The sequence below is a fragment of the Peromyscus californicus genome, unplaced genomic scaffold, assembly GCF_007827085.1.
Source record: "Peromyscus californicus insignis strain IS unplaced genomic scaffold, ASM782708v3 Scaffold_4__1_contigs__length_199733344, whole genome shotgun sequence".
Lineage (NCBI taxonomy): Eukaryota > Metazoa > Chordata > Mammalia > Rodentia > Cricetidae > Peromyscus > Peromyscus californicus.
The window spans coordinates 63,160,904-63,172,708 of record NW_026294562.1 but is presented as its reverse complement, the minus strand read 5'-3'; the positions used below and the strand labels follow the sequence as shown (position 1 = coordinate 63,172,708).

At 48.2% G+C, this 11,805-nt stretch overlaps 1 protein-coding gene and 1 pseudogene across 2 annotated transcripts; both read right to left on the bottom strand.

The window, feature by feature from the left end:
- Positions 1 to 3,789: 3,789 nt before the first annotated feature.
- On the bottom strand, positions 3,790 to 4,922 carry LOC128123822 (cytosolic 5'-nucleotidase 3A-like; annotated as a pseudogene).
- Positions 4,923 to 9,849: 4,927 nt separating this feature from the next.
- LOC128094585 (homeobox protein MSX-3) lies at positions 9,850 to 11,530 on the bottom strand. Of its 2 annotated transcripts, none has more exons than XM_052713030.1 (2): positions 11,245 to 11,530; positions 9,850 to 10,613 (listed from the first exon to the last, which is right to left on the bottom strand). In XM_052713030.1, the coding sequence occupies exons 1-2, from the start codon at positions 11,456 to 11,458 to the stop codon at positions 10,216 to 10,218; spliced, it is 612 nt and encodes a 203-aa protein (XP_052568990.1). In that variant the 5' UTR covers positions 11,459 to 11,530; the 3' UTR covers positions 9,850 to 10,215. The 2 variants fall into 2 exon arrangements, with proteins under 2 accessions (XP_052568990.1, XP_052568991.1); XM_052713031.1 differs by having other exon boundaries at positions 10,341 to 10,613; positions 11,171 to 11,530.
- Between the last annotated feature and the right edge of the window lie 275 nt (positions 11,531 to 11,805).

Sequence of the window (11,805 nt, the reverse complement as noted above, 5' to 3'; positions counted from 1 at the left end):
TGATTGTGAGCCATGACTATTTTGCTTCTAACACAAAGTTTTAGGGAGATTTGTATAATTCCTGCATCCCACAAAAGCTGTGAGGAAGGGGTCCAGAACAGCCACAGGTGGAATCCAGGATCCTTATGCTGTAAGAGACAGCCTTGTTGTCCTTGTGCCCTGTGCAGCCAGTTAAACTCCACTGGGACATGGTATCTGGAAGAGTGCAGGAGGAAACCCTAGGAGAGAGATTGTACATACACTGCAGGAATAGTGGGGCAGCTGTGGGGTAGATATTGAGAGAACTCACGGGTCCTACCAAAAGCCTTAAAACAACAACAACAAAAACAAACCAAAAAATCTATCCCAGGTCTGTGGCCAGCAAAACTCATTTTTCCTGAGATACCAGAAACTTGGGAAAGCCAAACACAGGAAAGCCATCTTTACCAAAACCATGCTCCATCTAACTACAAACCCACCAATAACAAGCCCCAAAGTAGTTCTAAGATCAATTAGTTGTTACTAATGTCAAATTTAAACAGCAGCAATGAGAGGTCGGAAGAACCAGAATGTACAGCCCACCTCCTGATATTGAAGGCAGTGGAAACTGCCTATGAGGTGGCAGAATGCCAGGACTAGTAGAGTCCCACTGCCATCACTCACGTTCACAAAACTAAGGAAGGCGGGAACACACTACCCCACAGAGACCATCCATAAAGAGATATTTGGGGTTTGTTTTTTGTTTTTGAGATTTATTTTCATTATGTGTATGTGCACATGATAACAGGTGCCCACAGAGACTCTGGCCTGGAGCTAGAGTTACAGACGTCTGGTATGATTGATGGGAATCCAGCTCCGATCCTCTAGAGGAGCTGTGCATGCTCTTAACTACCAAGCCATCTCTCCAGCTTTCAAAAGAGCCAGATGGGAATTCTGGAGTTGAGAGTATAGTGCTTGAACTTTAAAAACTCACTGAAGGACTCGCAGGGAGAGCTGAGATGGCACAGGGAAGACTAAGTGAGCTGGACAGATCAACTGGATAACGCAAGTCAAGGAACTGAGAAAAGTGAAAAGACAAGGTTACATGGCTCTCATCTGTAATCCCAACACTGGCAAGACCGGGAGTTCAAAGCCAGCCTGGGTTACAGAGTAAATCCCAGATTTGATGAAGGGCAGGACAGGAATAAAAAAGGTGATCTTAAAATCCATATGGATGCAGGAAAGAGTAATGCTAGAGATATCACCATACCTGACTGCAAGTTAGAATACAAAGCTGTAATAGAAACAACATGGTGGAGGCACAAAGCAGGTAAGCAGACTAGTGAGAATAAAGTGGCCAGAAATAAGCTCATGCAGTGCAGTCACTTAATCTGAAAACGGTGCCCAAAATACCTGGGAGAAAAGATAGACTCTTTCACATACGGTGCTGGAAAAGAGTGGGTTCCACACACAGAAGAAGGAAACCAGGTCCTTGACTCTTGTCTGCCAAAAGTCAACCTGGATCAAAGGTCTTAATGTAAGACCTGGAATTCTGAAACTGTTAGAAGAAATCAAAGAAAACATGTCAAGACAAAGGCATGGGCAAGGGCTTTCTGTTAAGGACATAAGCATCTCAGGAACTCCAAGAACTGACAAATGAGATTTACAAGAAATAGAAGTAGCACCATGAAGAAAACAGCCTGCAGAATGGGTGAAGCTCCTTGCTAGCTGTCTGATAAGGTATTACTATCTAGAACAGTGGTTCTCAACCTGTGGATCATGACACTCCCAGGGGTCAAATGTCAGATATTTGCATTATGATTCATAACAATAGCAAAATTACAGTAGCAATGAAATAATTGTATGGTTGGGGGTCACCACAACATGAGGAACTGCATTAAAGGGCCACAGCATTGGGAAGGTTGAGAATCACTGATCTAAAATATAGAAACAAGTCAAGACATTAAACACCAAAAGAATAAATAATACTGTCAATAAGAACAATTGTTCGAAATGGCCAATAAATATATGAAAAAGTGTTCAACACTGAGAGATTCTACTTGACCTGTCAGAATTATAATCATCAATAAAATGAGAACAAAGGCTGAAGTGGCTTAGTTCTAGAGCACATGTACTGTTGTGTGATATTTTGTGTGTGTTCTGACAAATAAAGCTTGCCTGGAGATCAGAGGGTGGAACTAGCCACTAGTTAACCATAGGAGCTGGGTGGTGGTGGCCCATGCCTTTAATCTCAGCGTTTGAGAAGCTCACATCTTTAATACCAGCACTTGGGAAGCTCACATCTTTAATCCTAGCACTCAGGAGGCAGAGACAGGAAGTGATAAGTCAGGGTGGAGACAAGATCTTGACCCTTTTGGTCAGAGGATCTGGAGAGGTAGGAAGTCACTGGTGGCTGCTCCTCTGCTTCTCTGATCTTTCAGGTTATTACCCCCGATATCTGACTCCTGTTTTTTATTGATAAGACTAATTAGGTTCACGCTTCAATGTACTGCACTTGGAGAGGACCAGAATTTGGTTCCCAGCACTGACAACAGGCAGCTTACAACTACCTGTAACTCTAGCTCCCGAATACCCAACACCTTCTTCTGTTCTCCATGGGCACCTACACTTCTGTGCATATAACCCCACACTGACATACACACACGGGTAACTTTAAAAAGTAATATTTTGAAACAAGGTCTCACTCTGTAGTCTGGCTGACCTGGAACTTACTATGGAGACCAGGTTGGCCTTGAGCTTACAGAAATCTACTTGCCTCTGCCTCCTGAATTGTGGGATTAAAGGCATGCACTATCTCACCTGACAATAAATTAATTTAAAAAATAATCAATGAGTGGCTAGAAAGATGGCTCAGAGGTTAAGAGCACTGGCTGCTCTTCCAAAGGGCCTGGGTTTGATTCCCACCCAGCAACTACATGGTGGCTTACAAGCATCCCAGGGGATCCAACACCCTCTTCTGACCAAGCACTACACTCACATAGTGCATAGACATACATGTAGACAAAACACCCATACACGTAAAATAAAGTCTCAAAAAACTTAAATGTAAGCAAAGTCTAGAGAAGATGTGGAAAAAGGAACTTTTAACACTGCTGGTGCAATGTAAATTATACTACAGGAATTAAAATGGAAGTGCCTCAAAAACTAACAACATGAGCCACATCTCACTCCTCAGGACGGACACGGGAGTGGACAGATGATTGTGGAAACAATGTTGCAGTACCTTAGGCACAGTCACTATCTGACCCAGCAACTCCACTCTTAGGTATATACACCAAGAGAAATGAACACACATTCACACACACACAAAATATATATGAATGTTCATAGCAGCATAATTCACAACAGGCAAAAGATAAAAGCAATGCAAATATTCACCAACTATCAGACTGATAGACAAATGGGTTATATACATATAACAGGAATATTTTTCAGCCATAAAAAGAATGAGGACCCAAGCGGTGGTGGTGCACACCTTTAATCCCAGCTCTTGGGAGGCAGAGGCAGGCGGATCTCTGTGAGTCTACAGAGCGAGATCCAGGACAGGCACCAAAACTACGTAGAGAAACCCTGTCTCGAAAAACCAAACCAAAACAAACCAAACAAAACAAAAAGAATGAGGAATTGATATCAACATACTGTAACAGAGAGGAACGCTGGAAACTAAATAAATGAGAACACACACACACACACACACACACACACACACACACACACACACACACAAACACACACCTTACTGTATGATTCTGTTTCTAGCAAAAGTCCTGAATAGTAAAGCAACACAGGTAGGATGTTTGTTGTGTTAGGTTAAGGCTGGGCGGTGGGGAGGAGTAGGGATGATGGCTGAAGGAGAGAGTTTCTTTTGGTGATGATGAAAATGTTTGAACATTGACTGTGGTGGTAGTGAATGACAGACTGAATGGGGGAACCAGAAGACTTGTGAATTGTATGTCAGCATAGCTTTTTAACAGAACAAACTGAACAATCATGAGAGTCCAGCAAACCCTCATGCTGCTGCTATCTCGTAACCTGGAGGATGGCCCTTGAATATCATATGAGAATTGAGAATCATGTCCTTCAAGCATGTCACCGAGACCAGCCAAAAATATGAACATAGGGATACGGTGCTGTTGAAGTTTACCGAAGAAATTCTCATCTCCTTCCATGAGCATAACATCAGAGTCTGCCAGAGTCTCTATTAAGTTTGGCTTTTGATATGCCGTGTTCAACAAGCAAATCATGTGACTTAGTACACCACTCTACCATGTAAGGGAACTTCTCTTCCACAGAGAACAGGGCTAACTTCAACAGTGTAATACTGCTCCTTTAACTAAGTAACTTTCTTGGACATTCATCTGTAACAAGTTTACACTTGTTAGGGCTGGAGAGATGGCTCAGCGGTTAAGAGCACTGGCTGCTATTCCAGAGGTTCTGAGTTCAGTTCCCTGCAACCACTTGGTGGCTCACAACTGTCTCTAATGAGATCTGGTGTCCTCTTCTGGCCTGCAGGCATACATGCAGCCAGAGCACTATATAAATAAAAATGTATTTTTAAAAAGCCTATAGTTATCAATAATATTATAACATGTTGGCCATCTTTTCCCTTTGTAGGAAAACCTACTTAAGTGTCATATAAAAGTCTTTATTGCCGGGCGGTGGTGGCGCACGCCTTCAATCCCAGCACTTGGGAGGCAGAGCCAGGTGGATCTCTGTGAGTTCAAGGCCAGCCTGGGCTACCGAGTGAGTTCCAGGAAAGGCGCAAAGCTACACAGAGAAACCCTGTCTCGAAAAACCAAAAAAAAAAAAAAAAAAAAAAAAAAGTCTTTATTATCTGAAGTTTGGCAGCTCCTCCTTTAATGAGACCACAGATAATTTCTTGTAGGGTTGTTGATACAAACTGTGCTATTCTGAAATTCTGGCATGATCTTGATGATTTTTTTTTGGTTTTCCGAGACACGGTTTCTCTGTGTAGCTTTGCGCCTTTTCCTGGAACTCACTCGGTAGCCCAGGCTGGCCTCGAACTCACAGAGATCCGCCTGGCTCTGCCTCCCGAGTGCTGGGATTAAAGGCGTGCGTCACCACCGCCCGGCACGATCTTGATGATTTTGATCTTGCAGCCTATCTTTCTCTTCAAGGGCCAGCACCATGCCCACCACCACTGAGCACACATCTGGCACTTGACACTGTGCCCATCCGCACAAACAGCCACATGGTCCATGGACAGGCCCACAGTTGCCTCCTGCACGTCCCCTTGAGTATGAGCTCAGGGTTGCAGCCACTTTTTTGTTTCTGTTGTTGTTCTCTATGTAACAGTCCTGGCTGTCCTGGAACTCACAGAGATCCACCTGCCTCTGCTTCCACCTCCGGAGTGCTGGGATTAAATGCGTATGCCACCATGTTCAACAAAGGAAAATCTTACGACTTTTGACTCTGCAGGTTCAATGAGGAAGCCATTTGGTTATCTTAATATATTCAGAAAAAAAAGGCATATGATAAACCACAATATCCATTCATGAAACTTCTTAGTAACCACCTCGGGAAATGAGTCCTAATAATCTAGAAATGGTGACTGCGAATTTACTGCCAATACCTTTGAGGTTGGAAGCATCTCCTTCAAAAGCAAAAATGGGCCCATGACACCTGGGTGCTCACACAGGTCCCCAGCAGCCCAGCAAGCTGGGAGTTGGAGGTAGACTGCTGTCTAGTCCTGAACCTCGGTCCCCAAAAGCTGCTAGTAAAGGAAGCACAGGATTAGACCCAAAGTCACCTGCCAGAGCAGGTGTCCCTATTGTTGTATAAAAACAAGTGTGTTCAGAGTAGAGATGAGCCCATGGTTCTTCTCATAAAGTTTCAAAGATAACACCCCTTGAATATTTAGGGGAATGCTGTGGTTGTGTGGTTTGGTTTTCTAAAGCACACACATTATAAATGTGAAGACATTTCTTTCCCTCCCTTGGCCATCTCTGGAACTTAGCTTCTCTCTATTATCAACCATCTCTGTTTAATGCATGATTTTTTAATTTTTTCTTTTTGGTTTTTTGAGACAGGGTTTTTCTGTGTAGTTTTGGTGCCTGTCCTGGATCTCGCTCTGTAGACCAGGCTGGCCTTGAACTCACAGAGATCCGCCTGGCCCTGCCTTCCGAGTGCTGGGAGTAAAGGCTTGTGCCACCACTGCCTGGCTGATTTTTTTTTTCTTAATAACACAATCAAATACAATGAGAATGCAATGTGCCAATCAGGACAGAAAAACTTGTGTATATTTAGACAATATTTCTTCACAGTAAAAATGAGATTATCAGACTCTGGCACCAACTGCATGGCATCATTCACAATGTTTCAGGGAAACGGTGACGCACTTAATCAAAGGCTTCCCAAGAACACCACCAGATTGGGAACTGGAGAAGATCGGAAGCACAGAGAGGACAGGAGACAGTTGCTCTTCCCCGGCACCTGGCTTATGTTACTCAGCAGAAGGATGCTCACCATTCCTCAAGCAAGGAAGGGATGACGTTGTCCTTTAATGCCCGCCCTATGACCTTGTCCACCTATTGTGTATCAGCTGTGCAGAAATCCCCAGGAGGAGATGCTGCCCTCCAGATCTCTTACATCATCCAGGGTCGACTAGTCATGTCTAAAGAGTCCCTTCTAGAAACACCAACGGGACTGACCAGGCTCCACCTTGCGTGGTCCACAGCACAGTACCTATGCCCTCAGGTCGCTATGCTGGAGACCCTAGACCAGTCCCCGAGATGCAGAGGGGCCAAAGCTGATATGGGTGGCCAACCCCAGCTCCATTTGGAAGCTAGTAGGTGCACGAGCCCTGGTTCCCTCCCTGGGGCGATCCTGACCTTAAAGGCCCCAGGGGTGTTTCCCAGAGCTCAGGCAATACTCTGACCTCCCATACCCATCCAACACATCAGATCACTCTAATGGGAAAGATGAGACACATATACTCGATGAGTAAGTCACAGTCCAGACCTCTGTACCTACGCTCTGCCCAAGGTCATCTGCAGTCCACACCATTTCATTACTTCTCTATTTCTTGTTTTGCCTGCTTCAAGCCCAGAGAGGCATGGTTCACCCTCAACAGCTTTTAGGTCACTTTGTCCAGTGGCCTCCCTGATACAAGTTCCCAAGGGCAGGGCCAGGTCTCCAAGTCCACCCTCAGTGGTCCAGAATTGGCAGCTGAAAGGGCTTAGACTAGAAGCCATGGACTCTGGGATTCAGCAGTCTGTCCATATGATGCTGAATGGCAGAGGCCCAAAGATCTGCATTGTTACAATAAGGAAATCCTTTCACAACTGGCTTTGGGCCACTTTTGGCCTTTAAAGACCTTGAACTCAGCCGGGCGGTGGTGGCGCACGCCTTTAATCCCAGCACTCGGGAGGCAGAGCCAGGCGGATCTCTGTGAGTTCGAGGCCAGCCTGGGCTACCAAGTGAGTTCCAGGAAAGGCGCAAAGCTACACAGAGAAACCCTGTCTCGAAAAACCAAAAAAAAAAAAAAAATAAAAATAAAGACCTTGAACTCAAAGTCATACTATTTGAATTCAGGATTAGATCAGTGAGTATGTGCAGCATCAGGTCCTGGCTGGGACCAGAAGGGGTCTGAGTTCTGTAAGAAGGCTGGTAGTCAGCTCTCCAGAAAAGTGTGAGTGTGCCTCAGCCTTGTCCCAAAAGCAAACACTGCTGGACGACAGGAAGAACACCTGCTGGATGATGTGAAGGTATGGATACATCCTACCTGCTAGACCACCAGAGCCATGCCCACCCTCAGGGGGAGGACTCTCAGAACCAGACACATAATTGGACTGGCTCAGTGAAAGGATCTGGGGAGAATATGCCTGGCTGGGTATTTTGGGTCAGAGAGGCAAACTAGCAAGCTGGCCAGTCAGCTGAACAGCAGATTTTTTGCTCAGCCTTTGGTGGCTCGTGCCATCACATGCTCTTGCACAGCAGATAGAGATGTGCCACACAGATCTAGATCCACTGTGAAGTGGTAGGGTGGCACACACCCGCTTTCCTGAAATTAACATTTGATTTTCATTTTCCTGTCATTTCGGGATTGTCCATGCACTGGCCGTGGCTGTACGTGATTGTGCCCAAGTGCCACTCAGTACCTCAGATCTGAGAGCAGAACTGAAGCAATGATGGAGGGATCTAAGAGGCAGCTGCTTGCCTGGGTGTGGTGGCTCATGTCTGTAATCCCAAGACTCAGCGGGGTGAGATAGGATTGCTTTGAGTCTAAAGCTAGCCTGAGCTACACAAGTAGTTCCAGGTCTGCTTTCCAAGGAGCAGACTTGCTTGTGAAATCTCAGGACCCTTCCCCCAGGCTCTCTGCACATCGGCATTTGCACACCAGGAGAGGGTCCGACCTCTTGAGAGCAGCGGTAGGACTGGGCTGAAGTTAAAACAGCCTGGGCTGAGGGATCGATCTGTACACGCTCCTGAGACACAGCCACTCTCCCTTGCAACTGTTCTTTACTCTCTGCATCTGACACCCCTACAACTGAGCCATTTGACTTAAAAAAAAAAATCACATGGCTGGGCATGGTGGTGTACGCCTTTAATCCCAACACTTGGGAGGCAGAGGCAAGTGGACCTTTCTGAGTCTAAGGCCATCCTTGGGGAATAGCAAGCCCCAGGCCAGTTAAGGCTACATGGTGAGATTCTGTCTCAAAACAAAACAACAACCTATCTGGTTTCCATTTTCCAAGAGACACAGGGCTGAGGAATGTCGGTGGGTATCAATAGGCAATTCCATGCAATATCATCTCTTCTGTTTTATTTGGAGCAGATGGAGCAGTGACCAGGACAGCGGTTTCCCTGGAGCAGTTGTTTTGGCTTAGGCTGCTGAGCACAGACAGCCCAGTCTTCCCCTTCCTCCCAACCAGAATATCCTAACCCAGGGCCATCACTGGGAGGTCCTCATGAACACACAGCAAGCACACTTCTGCAGCCCAGTTCTTCCTCTTCAGCTCTAAGGCAGCATCTGGAAGAAGGGGCTTGTTCATGGCGGGGCTGAGACTCCAGGGGACCTTTGTGAGCCCTCAGCACACTCCAGACTTAAATCTCGAGGTTGTGGCGGAAGCTTACTGTGGAAACAGCCACAGGCTTTACCAGTGCCGTTGACAGGTACCCAAAGGGCTTCAGTCTGTCTTGACAGGCTTGAGAATCCTACAGGGAGAATGGGACAGGACAGCGCAGATGTTCTTTTTTCGTTCCTCAAATAAAGGTAGGGGTCCGGATTCCTAAACAAGTCCACCGCTTTTCTAAGGCGCATCTGGATTACAGGGGCCTCTGGTACTCACAGCAAGTCCTTTGGGACCTTCTCAAGCCCCGCCTCCTACCGCGCCCACAGTAAGGCTCTCAACCTTCAGTCTCTTCTCTTCATTGGTTGGGCACCCAAGAGGCTAGGGCTTGGTCCCTGCGGGCCGCTGCCTTCAGCGTGACAGCTACAGCCCTCCAGTCTTGAAGCCCAGCAGGGGCTGCCCCAGCCACCACCCTTATTTTGGTGCTTGGTGCCAGGGGCATATCACCTTCCCCACGCTCCCACCCATGCAGCGTTTGCCTCCGGCTCCTTCAACCGTGTATACTCTAAAAAGTAACTGGTGTATAGCCGGGCGGTGGTGGCGCACGCCTTTAATCCCAGCACTCGGGAGGCAGAGCCAGGTGGATCTCTGTGAGTTCGAGGCCAGCCTGGTCTACAAAGTGAGTTCCAGGAAAGGTGCAAAGCTACACAGAGAAACCCTGTCTCGAAAACAAAAAAAAAAAAGTAACGGTGTATAATCTAAAAAAATAACAATGGGGTAAAACGTACCACATCTAGTTAGAGTGATAGTAATTTCTAAGTTTCTTCCTAGCAATCCTACTACATTTTTATTTTAATTTCTTTTTATGGAATTATTATGCCAGTCCAAAAGAGCCTCTCTAAAGTCCTTGGTGCTGCTTTGTACGAAGTAGGAAGATCTACTTTTATCCATTTCAAGGACTGTATGAAGCCCTTTACTGTCAGAAAACAGATTGGTGTGAACATGATTTTAGGAAGGTTTAAAATATTTGTAAGATGCCTGCAAAGAGGTTCCAGTCATCAAATATAACATCGTATGAACAGTAAAAAACGAAAAACTAAAAATGAAAGGGATACCTAAAGGTCAGAAATTACCAGGAGCATCAGCGGCGGGCGGAGCTGTGGCGCAGGCCTGAACCCCAGAGGCTAGAACTTGGTTCCATGGGCTAAGACAGGTAGTACATGCCATAAGCCGCGACCGGCCCAGCGAGGACGCCAGGAACCGCGCCGCCGCCGAAAGAGGCCGCGGAGCTGTGCAGCTGGGTGCCCAGCGGAAACGGCAGGGCAAGCGCCGGCAGTAGTGGCTTGGCTGCCAGCTTCAGCTTCTCCAGCTCAGCCTCCTGCAGCCGCTTGGCCTTGGCTCGGCGGTTCTGAAACCAGATCTTGACTTGAGTCTCAGTGAGGCTCAAACTGCTGGAGAACTCGGCGCGCTCAGCAATGGACAAGTACTGCTTCTGGTGAAACTTGCGCTCAAGCGCCAGCAGCTGCGCAGTGGTGAAGGGCGTCCGTGGCTTGCGGTTGTTTTTGTGTTTGCGGAGGGTGCAGGGTGGGGGGCTGGGGGCACCTGAAAGGAAAGAGAAGTACAGGGCGAGCGCTCAAACCCTAGCTGCATACCCCTATCCCGACACTGTCCCATCCCCTACAAAGGAAGGTTGGTGCTCCGTGACCACTCCGCTCAGAGGAGCGAGGTCCCCAAAGCCACGTGGATAAGCAAAGCAAGGGGGCAGGGAAGTGGAGGGGAGGCGCTCTAGACTCTCCCAATCCGTGACCCCGCACCCCAAGGAAACTGGAGACTGCCCACTTGGAAAAAGAGCGAAGCTGGGGCGGGAGGCGGCTGCAATAGCAGGATGAGTAGAGATCAGGGCTATATGCAGACTAGTTAGCTGTCGCGAGCATACGCAAAGTCGGTAAGGGGTGCAAAAGCGTGAGCGACAAGGAGTGGAAAAGCATTAGGGGTGTCTGTCCTGGGCTGTGGACCTCGCCCAGGAAGAGACGTGGACGTGGCTGTTGGGCCTGTGCACAATGTCGGGCTCCCATCACCAGTTATCCCATCACCAATTTGTACCAATTTGTGGCTGGGCGGGTTAGTGGCTAGTAATTAAGTTCGGAGCCACAGCGAGCATTGCCCCCAGACTTCCTTGCCTTGAATGCGCGCACGCTTTTCAGGGCCTGGGACCCGGGCACTGAGCACTTACGTGGGGGGCACGTGTGCGTGACCGGTGGGGGCCATGCTCCGGGCTTCGAGGCACCCGGCGGCCTCTCCTCCCCTAGCTCCCCAGGGTCGGAGCCCCGTACGCGCTCTGCCTCCAGCAGTGACTCGACGCTGAAGGGGAGTGGTCCATGCCCTACGTGGCCCCCGCCGCGTGTTCCGAGCCCCTCCGTGTTCATGTCGAGTGTCGCCCGGGCCATGCATGGGATGGCGGGTGCAGGGCTACCCGCCCGGCTGGTACTCGCGGGACGTAGCGGCGGCTTGTTTTGCCAGGACCCTGGACTCGGTGGCTCTCGGGCCCCTCCGCACCCTATAAAAAGGTGGCTCCGCTTTCATGAGCCGCTACCCAATGGTCGTTTCAGTCGATGTGCGGGCCTCAGTGCGGGTTGGATTCACTGCTTTCGGGGGCGGGACCGACAGAGAAGGGCGGGGCCGCTGCCTGGGAACTGAGTGCCCCGAGACCTGGGGTGGCATTGTCGCACCCACATCAGGTTTTCAGGACCTACTGCCGTCTGTGGGGGCGCTTATCGAGCTCCTCCTGCGGGAA